Source organism: Varroa destructor, unplaced genomic scaffold (genome assembly GCF_002443255.2).
Source record: "Varroa destructor unplaced genomic scaffold, Vdes_3.0 BEIS01000006.1, whole genome shotgun sequence".
Lineage (NCBI taxonomy): Eukaryota > Metazoa > Arthropoda > Arachnida > Mesostigmata > Varroidae > Varroa > Varroa destructor.
In genome coordinates this window covers 13977806-13996132 of record NW_019211459.1, presented here as the reverse complement: position 1 = coordinate 13996132, position 18327 = coordinate 13977806, and the positions used below count along the sequence as shown (strand labels likewise).

General features: G+C 43.6%; 1 protein-coding gene across 1 annotated transcript in view; it reads right to left on the bottom strand.

The window, feature by feature from the left end:
- The window catches only part of LOC111252459 (integrin alpha-PS4-like), a 46240-nt gene extending 33068 nt beyond the window's left edge, over positions 1 to 13172 (bottom strand). Inside the window, exon 1 of the mRNA XM_022810389.2 lies at positions 9898 to 13172. Within this exon, the coding sequence (XP_022666124.1) occupies positions 9898 to 10229 (332 nt within the window). The 5' untranslated portion in view covers positions 10230 to 13172. The remainder of the gene's footprint in view (positions 1 to 9897) is intronic.
- Positions 13173 to 18327: the final 5155 nt, after the last annotated feature.

The window sequence follows — 18327 nt, the reverse complement described above, 5'->3', positions numbered from 1 at the left end:
TATATATATTTATGCTTTTATTGGTCCACATACAAGAATAGACCTAAAAATTTAGCTGTAAATTTTTAGGTTTTTTTTTTTTAGGTTAGAGCATCTCTTCGATATCAGTATTCCCCGGCGGCCAGAGGAGTCTCTGCGTCGATTCGACTGTCTACTAAATCCAATGAACGCTTCAGTGGATCAGGCTTGAATTCATAGTACTCAGAAGTAATTAAGGGCAGCCTGAGGAACGTGATTGCATGGATCTCATGGCATATAGTAATCTTTTTGAATTGGGTTTAGCTTTGCCGGGATCTTTGCTGTAACGACATGTGTTTATCCGCCAGCCTCGATGCCAAAAAAAAAAAGGTATCTCTTAACCCATTACCTCGAAAAACAGTGTATTTTTTCCGCAATTCCAACAAACGAACTATTATCCAATTTCTTCGCGGTGGACAGACCCCCACCAAAATTAGAAACTTTTTTGTCCGAAATCAACGGTCTATGTTATTGCTTCTTTACATACGGCTATTGAAAAATCCAAGTAAGATTTATATGAGATCTCAGTAGGATCTAGATTTAAAGGGCGCGAAAATTAAAAAGGCTTAAAAACATTTTTGATACCCTTAAGGGCCGTTTTGAAACGAATCCATATTATTTTTTAGGTCATATATATAAACTCGAATAGTTTTTCTGAGATTTTTTGCACTTTTTGAAGTTTTTAACTACTCTAGGCCTTTTCATTTTTAGCTTAAAATTCCACTGGAACTTTTTTTATTTGACCACTATTCGCTTACATTCACCAATGCCGTTAGACTCACAGGTGGTAGCGAAAAAAATTATCTGCGAATTAACAAAAAAGTAAAGGGGGGGGGGGGGGGTCAGTAAGTGCTTCTGGTCACGATTGAAGCCGCTTTGTAATGGCGGTAAGTGGTAATCGTATTCAACCAGGAGTAGTCGTCAGGAGCAACACATCTAGTGTATACAGAATTTTGTTAAAGCATCGTTTTTTGCTTAGACCTAATCTAATGACACTAACTGCAAATGTATTATAAACTCTTCTCACACAGCAAACACCATAGCGAAGTTTCATCTCTCTGCATAAAAAAAAGACTGCATAAATGCTCAAGCGTTATAGAAATTGACTAGTCTACGAGAAGTTCGTTACAACGAACATCGGTAACTTAAAGCGCTTGAACTTTATATTGCTCAGCCTTCACGACAGAACAGTGGGGCCACAGTTCTATCCATTTACGTTTTACCGTGGTTTATGAATCATAAGCCATTCAAATATGCCTGTCTGTTTGTACATACGGATGAATCAAACAACACTTGCCATTGCGAAAACCGATAAAAGCAGGTATTTATACATCGGAACAGCGAAGAAAATCAGAAACTAGCAGGCTAACTAGGTCCATACGTGCCATGCCTAGGTGTGAACGAACCGTTTCGTGCCGAGCTGCCTTATCCTCAGTAAATGTTATGTTTTGACCTCAGGCCAGCTTTGTTTACCCTGGCCCCGGTGCCCTGGCCCAACCACATTAGGCTATTCCTATACAGATACTAAAATGGCTAGGATATGCCAATATGATGGTGAAAACTTTTGTCCTAAGCAAAATGAACGGCTGTAATATAGTTCCATGTAACGGCCTCCCGCTACGAAAAGTGTGTTGAGCACTATCGTAAACAGTCATATATATCGAAATGAAATGAAGAGCGAGGCACTGGTTTGGATCTTCGTGTAGCGCACATTAAATCGTACTTTTGCTGAACCCACAAAATCATCTTGTTACGTTTCTACGTACGTTCAACGTGAGCCCAGCCGCTAACCTGCACAGCCTGCGATTTGTTGTACGGTGTCCTCGAATCTGGATGAATGACGGAATTGTTTTAGGGAAGTCCCCAAAGCTAGTAAAGGTCACCAACGGTCTTGCATGAATTGTCCTGATAAACACTAACCATCAGACAGGGGTGACGGCACTTCGTTTGACTCTCACTCAACAGGCGCTTGACAAGCAACGCTCGATGAATAAGCTGAATGTTGTTGCTTCGCATAGGGATTGATTCACTATGGTTTGCTTGTTTTGCCTTACGGCGGCAGTGGCAATAATAGCCATCTCCAGCGCGAACAAAAGCTAACGTTGTCTGTACGAGGCATCGGCGGCAGGTGAGCGCCATCAACGTGTTAACAACAACCAATAAATTGCCAGTACGGTCTTTAAGAGAATCAAATCTTTACAAGAATCAGATCGAAGGAACGCTATTCGAAAAGCGGTCTCACCGAGTCGTCAGTAGACTGCACAGGGTCTTGTTCGTGTAAGGCATCGATCTGACATTGGCTAGTCAAGATAATGTGTAAATAAATATATTATCACGACCACAGTTATAGTGGAAACCACAATATGCGAAGGACATTTTTCTCACTCTGAAAAGTATTGAAAAGCGTTAATTACTAATTAATAAGTACAACTAGTTATTGTACGCGATTGAAGTAATGGGACGTCCCAGCCAACGGTTGTGGTGGTTAGCGGAGCTGTCCACCAGAATGGCGGTTTACAATACCCTTGCTTAGAGTGTGGATTGCTCAGTCTTCTTCGGTGTGCGATTACAATGCCCGCTGCAATATAGAAGTTTTAATTGCCTGAAGTGTATGCTTTACCTAATGTTACAAATTAGGGTTATCGATGTTTCGCGTAAGGGTAATTTTGCGGCCAGACGCCATACTGGGCCAGATCGGGCTGACTCTTAGACCGTGACGAAAAAAAAAAATACAAAACGCTTACATTCTTAGACTTGTTATCAATTGTTCAACAACAGACGCTTCATGGTAACAATAATAGTTGCTAGTAATAACAATAATAGTCGGCAATTCCACGAATTTTGGCCCGAGTTGTACGCCAGTGCAGCCCGTTATTATCGTGTGTAAGGGTGAGATTGTCGTGGAGCTGATGGGCAATAAAACGGAGATGATATGGCAACAGGGCAGTTCGTATCTAAATTAAGGGTTCGTGTCCCTTGGCGGAAAGTGGCATAAAATTCAATAGTAACACGGCCCATTTTCAGTCCTGTGTCTCCTTAACAGCATCTTGCCCCGGCCAGCTTACTGGTCAGGGCTGTAGGGGTAATTTTTTTGTAATTTTTGTTATTTGCACACATGTATTACGGCCTCGTTTACTGAGTTGTTATCGATCTCGAAGTTGTTAGAACGCTTATAAAATTTTGTTACATTACCACACAAACGAAAAAGCCCGTTGCCTCTTCTTTTCAATGGTACCAATCTAATTTAATTGTAATAATAAATGTGTTCTATGATTTCGTATATCACCTTCTCTTCAGACCATTATTAACAGATAACTAATGGGTGCTTATAAAGAGAAAAATTCGCGTAGATGCCAAACGACAATGGATTCCGTCTGTCCCGATTGGACGTCACAACAACTGTACCATTTGATTTTTCAAATGCACGTGACCACAACTCCCGCCGTTTTGGGGGACAATCAGCCCTAGAGCGGCCATTGACCCTGCCATCTCTCGTCTAGTCAGGATTTATGCGTGTGTGACGGCAAGGCGAAGCCAATTTCTGTCGTCGTCGTCGTCATGAGCTTCTGCAGCAGCAGCAGCAGAAACCACCGATCGGCTAGATCCTTTCGGTGTACCGCTGTTCTTTCTGCACTTTTGTATGTATCGGAGCAAGGAAAGGCTATTAACCCTAGCGAGCTATGAGGATTGTAATAATCATGTCGTCTTCTTCGGGTAGCATGCAAATCAATACTGTAGCAACTAAGAATCGTATTTGAGACAACTTGGTCGTTTTCTCACTCCTGCGATCTCAATCGGTCCGATCACAAGGTTTCTTTGTTGGATTTTTGCGGAAGCTAACGCGATTTCAACAGTAGGATTACCCACATTAGAAATGACAGCGCTATAAAAGCGTGCCATCATGCTTGCTCTTTCTGCTGTTTTCGTCGCCAGTGTATAGTAACTTTGACCGCGCCGACGACATGATATGGTCGTGTTTCAACCTGGCGAGAACCGAGCTGCTGGCGTCACCTCGCGCACAGCCGATTATTTGATAGAATAATAAAGATGATAACGACAGCTCTATCGAGGTCAAGGCAGGCATTTCCTACCACCGATGTTATTGTTACAAACGATATTCCCCGCACTCGTTTCTCTTGTGCATAGGACGACAACCGCCGTTCAGCTGTTAAAGGCTGTCGGCCTTTATTTTCAGACGCGTGATTTTACAATGTTGTTCTGTTACAGTAGTTAATCATTCACACGTGAATCGAACTATAAGTTTAAGTGAAAAATGTTTGAGACAAAGAATAAAAAAAATATATATATATATATACTAAGGCGCGCACACACTAGAACCAAAGCCAGGCCGTCGATCTTGTAAACATTAGAAAAGAAGATCGGCGTCCTGTCGATGTCTACAGTATGCACGTCCTTCTTTCCTAATGGGCAAGTTCAACCAATAACTCTGCACATGCAGTAGTAATTTATCATTAAGCTATTGTTTCGGTGACCATGGATTTTCTCAAATCATAGATTCGAAAATTGTCTGCTGTTTGGGGTAGTTCAGTCCAACAAAATCTACCATCAGACATTTTACACCGTGATGACTGTTTGAGTGACTGCGATGCGCTGTAACCCTATAATGTATCTCATCTACAATATGACCTCTGGCGAAATATTCTAGGACCGCATTAACTGTCTAGAGATGCATACTGCAATCCTTCTTCGGTCCAACTCATTCCCTAGGTGGAGATATTGTACCAAATTCAATAAATATTCAACAACTGATTGAATCTTTAACGGTTTGTGTCGCATACTTCAGCTATTACCTTCTCCAACATATTGCCTATTAGATATGCTGACACCTACATGTTGGATTTGGATGGGTCTCAACGACCCGTCGAAGTGCAGTTCCAGCGCCTGAAGGGCAGGCCCGCTATCGTACAGCTATTGAGTCTTGAGTTTCAAATATACATTTATATATTTTATCGTTATCTTTGCGGCTCATTGCACCTAACCTCTTGATGAGGGATATGCTATCCATCCACGCCAAGTTTATTAGTAGTTTCTTTCCGCCTGGATTTACTGCAATCTCTTCGTTACTCCATGTAAGCAGCATTTCACAGCATCAGCCCCCCAACGTCAGCCGCTAGCCGAAGTGATGCTCTAATTTACTTTAGAACAGAGATAACGTTATGGGACACCCACGTTTATCGAGCGCAAGCACTGCAGCCTCGCTATACCCATTATCAGTAACGTCAGATAGAATGAAAGAATCATTCTTTTTTTTTTGGTCAGTGGCTAGCTGACCGCCGTCTAGAGCCATCACGCTGCGATGTCAACATTAGCAGCGTCAGAAATGCATCTTTACGGCGGGCGTTGACTTGCTTTTCCTGCTCCCCTTTTCAGAATCTTGAAACGAAAGAAAGTCGTTGCTTATATCGAGAACCCATGAAGAATCGAGGCTGACAGGAGACAACGAATAATCAGACGTCTACAATTGTACCACGAGATTTCGCCACGTTACCGCATGCCTTTTTTTCTATAGCAGTAATTTTACAGTTTTTGCTTGGATCCTTAGTCTTTCTTGGCTGTCGTTATTGTTGTCAGTAGGAAACTGGTAGCATACATATAAATCCAATGTTGTGGCAGGAAGAGCCGTTTCTCGAGAATGGAGACTGCCCCGTTGCGAGCGGAAGAAGTCTCACGAGAACGAAGATGCGCGTCGAGCGGCGTGCGATACAATCCGGTGGACGTAACGTTGGCGCCAACAGGCGTAAGGACGCATATTTTAACTACTACAACAGCTACCATTATTACTACTAGTGGCTTTGAGCCAATCCAGTCGTAGAGTGTTAGCCATCTATGGCGGCCGGCCACACACAGAAAGTGCCGAATGTTTAGTGATCGTTTGGTCCAAACAGACAAGCGCGGGTCGAGCGCTTAAGAGCCGTCAAATGGTACTTACTCTGCCGATCGCCATAGTATAAATGTTGTTCTTCCCATTCTTTGAGCTTTTCGAAGCCGAATTCAATGGCCGAGCTCACCCATCTGCGATCACTGAGCTGGGAGCGTATGCAAAGTAAATACGCTTTTGTTCTGGTGAGTTTTAATATTTTCTGTGTCGTTCTTGAATAATTCCAAACCACTAGATTTTTACGTACTTACCGCGAGACATTTGGCCTGACCGCACACACACGGCGTAACTAGGCCAAAACGACTACAGCACTTTCGAGGTACTGCTCTGACTGTCTTAGCGTAATCGTTGGCTGACGACAGTAACGATGAGATAACACGCGAATTCGATAGCAATAAAATTACACACTTTGTTGGGAGGAAACCAGAATATTCCAATTATATCCAGAGACTCTAATCAATAGCCGATTAGAATCGGTGCACATTTACTCCAGACGGTGTTTCATACGCGATTGCGAAGTTGAAGCAACATGAAACACTTGTTCTCGTCAACTCATCTTGTTCAAAGTATACCGGAACTAATAAAACGCCGAAAGTTTTCCCTAAAAGCAACACTTTCGCGTATAGATCCGTACCTGCTACAGCGGTCATCAAAAAAAGCTTGCTACGACAACGTCATAGCGCGGCCCATCCTATACGGGTTTGAAAGAACGAATCTAATTATTTTTCGAGTAGCTAGCCGACCCATTTCCCTCTGTCACCCTTTTATTCCTTTGTAAGATTCTAAATGTAACACTCTTAACTAACGTAGGGACTGCGACAGTCTGACACAATACACGACTACGGCTGATGGGAACTCCAATGAAGGGTTCCAATTTGGAAGGCACTGCTATTGCCACCCAAAAATGAGGGAGCCGAAGAAGCAAATGTGGCAATGCAGACCGATTGTCAATGGCCACAGCGTTGCCGTAACATCATCGCGTTGATTGACCTATTCAGGATAAAGCTTGCAATTCCACCCAGAGCACATTCGTGTATGATGACGTGGCTGTAGCGAGCACGTGTAGAGTATTATGCAATAGAATAGAACACGCACGTTGGCGGTTTCCAAAATAGAATATTATTATTATTATTATTATAGATGAATTATTTACTCCAATTTGCGATTAATAACATTCACAAGATCAGTAGACAACAACTGCAGCTGACAACCTAAACTTCAATCACTTGAATACATAAAAAGGCCCTTTTTATATATTAACCGTGGTTTCTAGCATTTAGGTAACAACATCGAGTGACATTGTTACCTAAATGCTCAATCTGGAATTAGTACAGGACAAGTATGCGATTTATGAGATCCGATTTTTTTCCTCTCTGCCAAAATAGGCAACAATTCTTTTAGGCCGTGCTTGTATGTTGAGTGTGATCAATGCGACCCCACCACCGGTTACAGGTCGGCCCCAGCAACCTCTACCTGTCTCACTTTCGCATCCTCTCGCTTTATCTGGTTTGCTTTCTAGCATAATCCATGCATGCGAGCACAGCAGAGAAACAGCCATGTATCGATTCCGTACTTTAGACGACTTTGCCGAAGATCATTACTACTGGCTTTGATGGCGGTGTTGCCCATCCTCGCTTCGCATCGCAGCGGGTGGGGCTCAGATCTTTACTACTACCACGACACCAGCAGCGTCAGCAGATCCTGTCTGTTCTATCTTTGTTCGCCGTTTTTCGGTCCCTCCCCTCCCCCCCCCCCCCCCCTCTCCCCTCCCTCTCCCGTCCGCTCCTCCTTCTTTTTAGATCGATATGAAGCGCAATCCTCTTTCGTCGCTCGTCCAGCGATGTCTCTTCAAGTGATCTGCCACTAGCGGTGTCTATGGAGAAGACTGCCACCCTTGCTATTGTTTCCATTACGGCGCCATTGTAACGCCACAGGTTGACACAACCACGCCACTGTTTAACGTAGCGCTACAATTAACCACCTTAACGGCAAAAACAATAACGAGGTCAAAATATGCCAAAAAATGTACAACACTCTGGTCGTATAAATCATGTGCGAAACGCTGTCACCAATGTACAGCCGAATTTGTTGCCCGTGGTGTTTAATTTATTGACGCATTGAATAATCATAATAGCACCTTCTGAAATGACCCATTTTTGGCATTAGAATGCGTCTAGCGTATCGAACTATGCGTTCTCCCCTTCCCTTTAATTTTTCGTAATGTGACGAGCGCTAATAAAAGCGGTAAAAAAAGGGGAGCAAAAGTAAAAACGTGGTCTGCAAAAATGAATTACAGGAACTTGGATCAAAATAGATGAAATTATCTATATTGTAAATAGCTACACACATATATATATCATATATTAAAAATCAGTAAGTCCTGCGCAGGAGAGAATTAAGCGTTCGTGACATGTTAGCACTCCGATTAGAAAGCTTTAGCATAGTTTGCTGTATGAAGATGACTTTGTACACGTAGATAGATATTTGCTAACAAAAAAAAAAGCCCATTTGACCTGACGCCCGACACTAGTGAAGCCGCGATCGTTTCGGGTGACGCACTCGTAATACCTAACAACGCTGATGAATCCAGGAATTGGATCGGGTTCCCGATAGCAGTAGCAGTAGTAGTAGTAGTAGTAGTAGTAGTAGTAAGAGTTCTAAAGCCGAACGGTTGTTACCACTCGCCATTTCTGATAATTGTAAAGCAACAACGTTGTTCATGGCCTCTAGACGGTGAGTAGGACACTCTTCGTAACATACATTTCAGTGTTAAACCGCAGCCTGCGTGTAGCATAGGCCCTACCGCGTTTTTTTTTCAAAAATTATTTTTTCGAAATTGAACTTTAGTCCACCGCGCTGAATAATGACGACCTTTAATGCAGTTTTAAATTAATTGGCACAATGTTGTTAGTAACGTCTAAGTGTACGTGAACAAAGCAGATACAGCCAACTAGACCGATGCTTTTTCTAACGACTAATTTGATAAATTCTAATAACTAATCACATACAAATTAATTACTAATAAAATAATGTAAATGCTACTTTAGCTTTGATTGCATGTGCCTTGAGCGACAAAGCTGGAACGATAACATTTTTTTTTGTGGTGTATAATTCATTCCACTGCTTGCATCCTGCTTTATTTACAGAACAGACTTACTTAGCACCGATCGTTCTCTTCGGTCAGCTCAACTAAAACATTCTGGTAATAACTTACTCTGGTAATAACGTTTGCTTACGTTCAATAACATCAGTCGTATTTGAATATAATCGATATAAAATGTCACTTTCATAACGATATCAAATGTTTTTTTTCGGGGCCCGTTCGTGATCGGCAGATTTTTTATACAGTTGTTTGCCGGTATTCGAATTGTTGGCATATTTAGTAGACGTTTTTACTGTTTGATACGAGAACGCCTTTACCTTGCTTTGGCAACTATACGTATCAGGAAACTGCAAACATTATTTTGTTTAGCCTCACAGAGAAGCAAAGCCATGTACTTGGAGGACTTCTAAACGAAATACAATCCCCGATGGATATGACTTCCCAAAGAGTTGGTATGGCGACATTTACAATCGGCCGATTTCAGCTCGAATGGAACAAAGTCCAAATGCGCGAGAGACCTGCTTAGACGAATGGCTGTAGATTGTGAGCATTGCAGACTTGGTTCATAGTTGAACACCAATGGCAGGAATGAGTCTTACCGAAGGATAGTAACGTACAAAAGCTATTGATGGGAGATTAACGAACAGCAGCCTTAAATATTGTCCACTAGAAATAAAAAAATATGTTATTGAAAGCTTATTGGAGGGTTGGCCGATTCGTTTTAGTGATTTAATAAGCTAACAATAATATCCCATACGAAACTTGGTTACCACACATCTTTTTTTTTTTTTTTTTTAGATATTCATTTATGTTATTTTTATCTTTACTAAGAGTAATAGTAATTAATAATTAAAATTGTTAAATAGTTGTCACTTGCCAACTCGTTCCATCCGGTTGTCTATGAAGCACAGCACTAGCACCAAACTGGCCTTCTCGGTGTACAGGCTCTCCTCCGAACATTTGGATCTTACTGAGGTCGAGGTTCAACGCCAGCTCTTCAGAGGCCAAGCACGGACCTGGTAGCTGAACGGCGAATGCCACCACAAGAAGAACAATTGTACGCGTCCGTAAACGCAGCAGAGACGCCAGCTTTTGGGTCAGTCGCGCCGGGCATCTGTACATGACGGATGAGCAATAGTCGCACGAACGTAGGAACCGGCGGCTCCGTATTCCCAGCAGCGGCCGAGATGAGCAGGTAGCGTGCGTCATCTTTATACCCTTAATTTAGCCTAGGTGTACACTTCGTTCTTCTTTGCTTATCGTTATTTGATGCTACTTTTGATTTATACTATGCCACGGTATAGCTATAACGGCGTCCTTTTCAGTGTGGCGTGTAGGGCTAGCTATTTAGAACTAGCTAGCTAGCTATGTAACTCTGTTAACTTTAAGTAGTTTTTTTCAGGCGGCAGCACCGTCCATCTATGCAAACTCGACACACTACGATAGGAGGTGAAAATACTATCACACGGAGGGGAACCATGTGCTATTTGTTAGATCCTTGCAGATTAGACGCGAGCCCTATTTCTTAGGGATTTCCTGATCCTTTATGGCAACCAACCGGGCAGGAGCTTTATCGAGCAATTGGACCATGTGCCGTAGTGCGTGGAGGTTAACTTAAGGGGAACTCATTCGCGCTCGGCCGCACGGCCAACGGCAGGTGTTAACAGTTTATCGCGCTTCGTACACCTCTGGTGTCGCCGAAATACTCAACTGCTATTGGAAAACAGCGATACAACCAGTATCGGAATCACGGTTGCGCGACTAACCTAAATAGTACTAAATATAGTACATACGAAACACAAGCCGCCACAAATGGCCAACGAATCACCTCCAGCTTTCACCGAAAACTGCCAATTTGTCATCCATTCCGTATATCGCTTTGTTATTCTTTAGTTGTTAATGGTAATGGTGATGCCGGCGCTGTAGTCGAGTTGAGTCATCCAATATAAATGAACTAACGTACACGAGAGTCACTTCGTAGCGCAAACATTCCATATGAACAACATATATCCGTTAGGGGTCGTTGTGGTCGCCGCTGCAATGGGAATAAATTACTGTTCGCGAAATCGTAATCGATAAATTTGCTACCGATCATGAACTTTTCTGTTCACTAGAAGGCTACGCATCCGATCAGCACAATCCTACGAGAGTATTCCGGGTATACTTTGGTTGGTGAGTGTGCAGGTTGGCGGGCGGACGGCCGGTCGCTTGCTTGTCTTGACTAAGTGATGCGCGGAACTTGTTTTCACTTTTTTGGCACCGGAAGAACCATTAAAGGTATCCGTCGAACTCGTTGCGATGCGCAGTTTGTGCGGGATAGGTACGCTGTAGTCGCAGCCCCCTCTTGCAATGGAACGCGGCAACGATGAGTGTAATGCCGGTAGGGGCAAGCATTCAAGCCGCCGTAGCACATGGTATTAAATGGGAGAGAGGGCAAACTGAGTTGAGCCAGCTCGGGCGACAGTGGCTCCACTGCATGAGACATCATATGCACATACCTCCATGCGATTGTGTAACTGGATGTGTGGTTCATGCAGGTATACAGGACAGAGGCTCAGCTTCGAAGCACAACCATGACTACACTAATATTAGTGTCAACTGTGAACAGCAAGCCGAACGATTCCTATCGAAAGCAGATGCAAAGTGAACTGCAAACGTTGGATCTTTCCTCATTTGCCTCTCCATATTTCTCTCGTATATCTCTGCGTATAAATTTTTTCATATGTAAGACAAACTTTTCTCAGCTAAGAACACAGCGAATTGATTGATACTGGTCTCAAAGCGTTTTGGTAGACGCTCGTCGAACCTGTTAGACTGTCATCTTCTAGTACGCGGTCAATCACTGGCGCCGATCATATATCGTTCTCTTTTTCACAGGTACCTTCTCATAAACGTAAACACAGCTTAGGGGAGCTGCTAGATGCAACAGAAGCTGAACCAGAGCTACTTTAGCTAAGAACATTCAAACTCGGATGACTTTCGTAGGGTTGACTATATTTTGCAGGGTATTACCAGTTGGACACAGCAGCTAGGGTAGGGGCATCACAGATGTCAAAACGAACTTCGAAAACCCGAAAGGTATTGTTGAGCTGTACAGCAATCGAGGGATGTACTGATCGGCACTGTCCATAGCCTAAATGCACTACGGAGGAGAACTGTTATGCGAACGAGCCTGTATCTGCACTATGGCACATAATCGAAGTATTTTCGTACAGACAACATCTTTTCTTAGCTTTTCGATTGCATATTCAAACCCGTAGGCCCGAATCGCCTGCTAACACTTAAGACGATATTAATCACGAGCTCATATATACACATTATGCACGTTGACCAATCATATTGAACTTGTCGTACCACAAAATGCATCAATAGACACGGAGACCGACAATTCGTGTACAAGAAGTTTGCAACGGCCGTTCAGCGGTGAGACCGCAAACTCTGCCTTCAACAACAGCAACAACGACGACGACTACAGCGGCGGCAACAACGATGACGACGACACACGCAGCTACGGCAGACGCCGCCCCAACGGCCGCGAATGAGTGCGGCGTGATCGTTGTCAGAAGATACGGTAACGACGCGAATCGAACTGACTTCTCCTGTCTGATGTAGCTGTATCGTAGTGGCAGTAGGCAACTGTTTCGCTGAGGGGCACTTGTCCGCCCTTTCTTTGCCCTCTTGATTACGGACACAGAGTCGCAGACAGCGGGACACAGGGGCTACTACCGCTAATAAACAGGTAGGTAGGTAGGTAGGTAGGTAGGTAGGTAGGTAGGTGGCTAGATACAGACAGGATACCCGCGCTTTATCACTACACACAGCGGCGCCGTTACCGCGGGTTGATAGGCAGACTTTTCCGCATCTTTATGTAAATCGGCTACAGGGCAACGCGCCGCAGTTCTTAGAATTAAACTGCCCGTTGTTGACGCACTCAAAATTCGCTCATAGGTTTGACCAAGTCAATAATGGTCACTGCCTCCTGCTCGCACAGATCCGGCCTGGCTCATCCAATCGGTGCTCAGTTAAGTCATTGGCATCAGCCGTTCTCGTTCCTCCACTGCCAGCTAAGCCGATAGCTGCAACAGACAGCAAGCGTCGCTCGCACACTACTGGCGCTCGCCGTCACCACCTGTGGAACGACCGTGGTCTTCGCGCTCAGCGGCCGAGTGGCGCTCGTAGCGCGCTTGGAGCTGGTGCCCTTTCCACTTCAGCGCCCCCACTGGTCTAGTGGCTGCTACGTGTCCGCCGGGCTGGCACAACTCAACGCGGCTGACGGTACTGGCAATAGCAACTCGCGTAGAGAGATCAAATCAAGCGTCAAGGCAACTTTCGAAACATTTATTTTAAGTGGCGCTGCGATCGTACCTCGCTCATAGCTACGCCGTTGCTTTTTAGTAGCATTTCAGTGCCGTTAGTGGTCTAGTCGCATAGAATAATAATACACACTGTGTATATGTTTGTGTATGTCTGTCCGTGTGTAAGTCTGTGAAGTGTATCTCTATCTATGTCTAGGTGTCTCCGTGGGTTTGTATGTGTACCTGTGTCTGTGCATGCATGCATGTGTGTCTTAGTGTGTGTCTGCGTGTGTGTTTGTCTACGCCCGGGTGTGTCTGCGCGCGTGTGGGTGTGTTTGCGTGTGGGTGTGCCTGTGTATATTCTTATGTGGTTTTCGGTGTTTGGGTGTGTGTGTGTGTGTGTGTGTGTGTGTGTGTCTGTGTGTGTGTGTGTGTGTGTGTGTGTGTGTGTGTATGTGCACGTGTGCGGTTCTGTATGTATGCATGTGTGTGGCTGGGATCTCAAGCGGGTATCCTCCAATGGCTATAGACCTGTTGTGTATGGCGGTGGCGAGTGTCGGCCGCGTAATGTTTCCTGTATCATTTCGTCGCGGAAAGACAGTGCCGTGCCGCGGTTACGAGAGAATCATGTAATTACCCTTACTCTGTGTTTGAATATACGAGATAATCAGTATTATGAGGAGAATTTTATCGCAGATACATTTACCTACATTTGCCAAACTGATTCGGCAGACAGAATGGGCTAGAGAAGTTTGAGGAGCCGAGGAGCGGCCGCTACGCTTAGGCGAAAAAGAACTTAAAGTTCCTCAGACGAATGCATTAACGCCAACAGCTTTCTCATGCGAACACGTAGAATAGCTTCAATTGCAGGAATTAGATTTGAGCCATCGTAAATAGCATGGTTCAATTATATGTAGTACTCGGCATCTTCTTCGTTGGCATTAAGAGTGTCGCTTGTGACCTTGCATTAACGTAGCATAGAACGTTACAATATATTGGCTAAACGAGCTTATCCATGGCAAAATGACAGAAACTGGGAGAAAAAATATGGAATATGATCATTTTATAGTCCGATAGACGTTTCGTTCAGATCAAGGCGTGCACGAAAGCTAGTTATCTTCCCCGGACCCGACTCGTCTCAGAATCAGCGTTGAAGGCAACTGCTACGAAGTCTCCGTGTCGAAATTACATTTTTAAGGGTTTTTTTTTTCCAGACAAAACTGAATTAACCGTATACGTTTTACGAAATGACATCTTTAATTGCTGGTCGATTATTTCGATACGCATATTTATATCTGCCGATACTTGCTGAGCAAACAGATATGCGCTAGACCGCCTTTAGTTCCATTGTGTGTGACAATTTGTCGCTTTGCCCGTTATAAACATACAGCGGGCGCAGGCTGGCTCGTAGAGGTTTGCCAAATAACCGTGCGCAAAAATCAACGGATTTATTAGTTGATTTTTGAGCAGAATGATAGTAACCGTCTAAATTGTACTGCACTACAAAAAATCGAATTTATGCACTACTCTCAAACGCTTTTTTCGCCTAAGGCTTATCGTGCCGCTAGCGTGTGCAGAGCTGCATGACGGGGCAGATATAGCATATGCCTATCGAAAGCAGCTACGCTTTTCACCTGCATCTGTTCCTTTCAGAAGTACAACAATGCTGCCAGCAATTTAACGATGAGCATTTGAATACATCGACTAAGCTATCTCCTAACAAAGTCTATCGGCTGAACTGTAACGGCCCATATAAGCTATCTAGATGGACTGATTCAACTCGTCTCAGACTATTAAACTTGAAGGTGTTAGTCAATTAATGCCAAAATGAGAGTCGTGTACACTTTCTGGCATATATACCTTGACTCGACGACACTGATCGCTAAGGCTTCGTAACAGGAGGCGGTTTTTACTCGCGTGTTATCAGACAGCCACAGGATCCCATTCACATTAAACTTCATACGGTTTAACCGGAATAATATACACTGAAATAACGAATAGTTAGTGTCAATCTGAAAGAAGCCACTAAACAATTTGGGCCGAATGAAACTCCCGCATAGATTACCTATCACACGCGGAAGATCATAATCCGTCTTGAATCAAGCCGTTTTTACATGTTAAATTTTAACTTGTTTACTACAATGTGAAGAGTTGTTTGTTAAAGAGTTTGAAGTTATTAATTTTACGACAATTTCACCGATGCCTACCATCTGAGCCAGGTCCGGCTCGTGAGAATATGACCAAAAGATCTCGTAACATATTAGCAATAACAAGCAGTCTAGTTTCTATTTGCGTTGATTTGGAAAGCGGTTACGCTATTTTCAGAGCCTCATCATGTTGTTTGTAAACCCGTTCTGTCCGAGCCTGAGCTTATGTCCGGCCTACTAACGTGCGCCTCAAGACACCACAACGCAAGACAAGCGACTACTCCGTTGCGAAAATAGCGTATTTTAGCTAGCGGCACATACGACCATACCTAGACCCCTGAAGGGTTGTATGGATGCACACAACGCCAAAGGGATGCACAATACGCAGATAGGGAGGGACAGGGCGAGATAACGAACTTGAAAGGACGGAGCAGCGAGCTCTGTTAGAGCATTTAGGTGTAGCTGTCTATGTATTCGATCGCAAGGAGACCCAGCCAGCTCAGTTGGGTCGGTGATCAGGTATATCGGTCAGTTTTTGGTACAGCATCATTGTTCGTTTCGCTGAACGAAGAAAGGCCTTCAGTTCGCAGTTTCACAAATGATGCAATCCGCATATTGCTACATATATATCAATATATATACACGGACATAGCCTGCCAGTACTGGATTTTGTACGGGTGACACGTCCGAGAGACATCAAAGAATACGAAAAATTGGGAGAGGACGCTAGCCAAGTTTCTGCTTCGGGTTTCGCCACCGATACTACTACAAAACCCGTATAAGTAAAGAGACCTATTGTAAGCGTTTTCTTTCGATATTTTTAGGTTTAAGTTGAAAAAGAAAATGGCAGATGCAATTTGTATATCACTGAATATAGTATAATATTCAATATCTTACCCTAGTATCAATTTTTAGCTAGTTTTGTTTCTGAGAATAAGATCTGGGATTACAGTCACAAAAAAAAACACCACACTAACCCGTATCGGAATTTCACTTTTCTAATAACGTCCTTGGTCTCGTATTTGAATCCATACGTGAGGTTACTAAGATATAATTACCACTCCTCTCTTCCAAAGCAGAAGTCTGCTCGGAGCTGAAAACGTTGAAATTTTTATAATGTATCCCTTCCGAAATGGCACAGGATGCTAGATGTTCATCATATCCTAGCTTTAAACAAATCCCTAGAAGAAATGTAATACCGCTTAGTCATCCGTGGGCATGTCTAGTCAGCAATGGGGCTACGCTTAACGCCAGTATTGTCTTTAGAGCGTAGTAAAATATCCTCGGTAGCGATACGTTTATGATTCTCATTGGATGAGTCACTAAGCAATACTATTACTGGCAAAAACGCGAGATAGTTATAACTCAGGTTGTGATAAAAAAGTAAACGGCTAAGGCAATTTTTCCGATAGTCACTTGTATTTGAGTTTTATTTAAGTTGAACTCTATGTTAGATTATTTTTAGCGTTTTTTTTTGATATCGTAAACAATAAGCGAATCGGCCCTAGCAGTCGCTCCTGGCGACGGTCATTTCGCGCTCAGTACGCACGTGCTCTGTTTAAACGGTTGGCCCGCTGTCGGTTAGGGGGGTATTTGGGCCGCTGCTTGCAATGTTGACCAAGTCAGCTGTTGCGACTCTACATTATCAAGAATAACAGATAAGCTCGTTTCGGCTCACGTTAGATGAACTCATTAAAGGCAAGAAACAACGAATGAGTCAGGAGAACCGCTGAAGAGCGCTCTCGTACCTTCGTAGTGAACAATGTCATTAGTGAAAGTGGACTTTTCAGATAGAACAATTCGTCGACCCTTCCTTACGTCAATGTCCTTTAGGTCGAAACGTGGCAGCGTCTATTACGGTACTTCTAGTTGATATAGCTCATTGAGATAGTAAGCCTCGGACACTAGGTAGAGTGACTATGTCTTATCATCACGGGATCGGCCCGTGTACTTTCACAGTTAATTATACCAGCGCAAACACTACTTGTATTTGAATTGATAGTTTTGCGAGCGAAATGTCGCTATATTAATGAGTATATGAGTTTCTGATACTATTATTGCCAATGGAAGCGAGCGGATTGTTTATTCTCACAGCAGGGACGACAGTTCACAAGACTACCTGAGACTAGGGCCTGAATTTTCCAGCGTCGATGGTTCATGCGGTTACGCGACTAAGTACCGTTAGGCTTGTTTAGTGTCGGAGTGATGAAGATACAGCATTGTCAACATTATAATATAATGTCCGAAGGTCAAACTACTCTTGATTGTTATGTCTACGTAAAAAAATAAATGATTCCATAGTAATTCATTGGTATCGAAATGTCGGAATACGCATTGGTGAACGACGGACCCCATGGATTATTTGGCGGAAACTAACAGTAAAAAATTACGCAAGCAAACGTTTTGGCTACCTGTAAATAACCCTTTCGGTTTGACGCTTCGGCGAAATGTTTCAGTTACCGTCTGCATAGACGTACACGAACAATAGAAAAAAATGTGGCTTTGCCATCCTAGTCGCTCTCCGACAAACGATTCATATTGGCTGCCTGCCTGCCTGTCACAGTGTGAGCCGCCCATAGGTAGACAAGCAACACGGTTTCACACCGGCCCAGTGCATATACAAGCACAGCACGATCGGATAGCGCTCTCTGTTTCTATATTATAGTGTTACGCTTCTCGAACGATGTGTGCTTTCTATATAACAGTACTGCTCGGCTATGGTCACCGTTAATCGCGAGACGTTTGTCTCGCGATTAACAGGGGGCCAGCATTAAAGAAAACGTTTTCCAAGCTAAGCTCACCGAGTCGTCTGACTGCGTTTTCGTATGAAATGACGAAATCAATTGCATGAGCTGATTTCTAAAG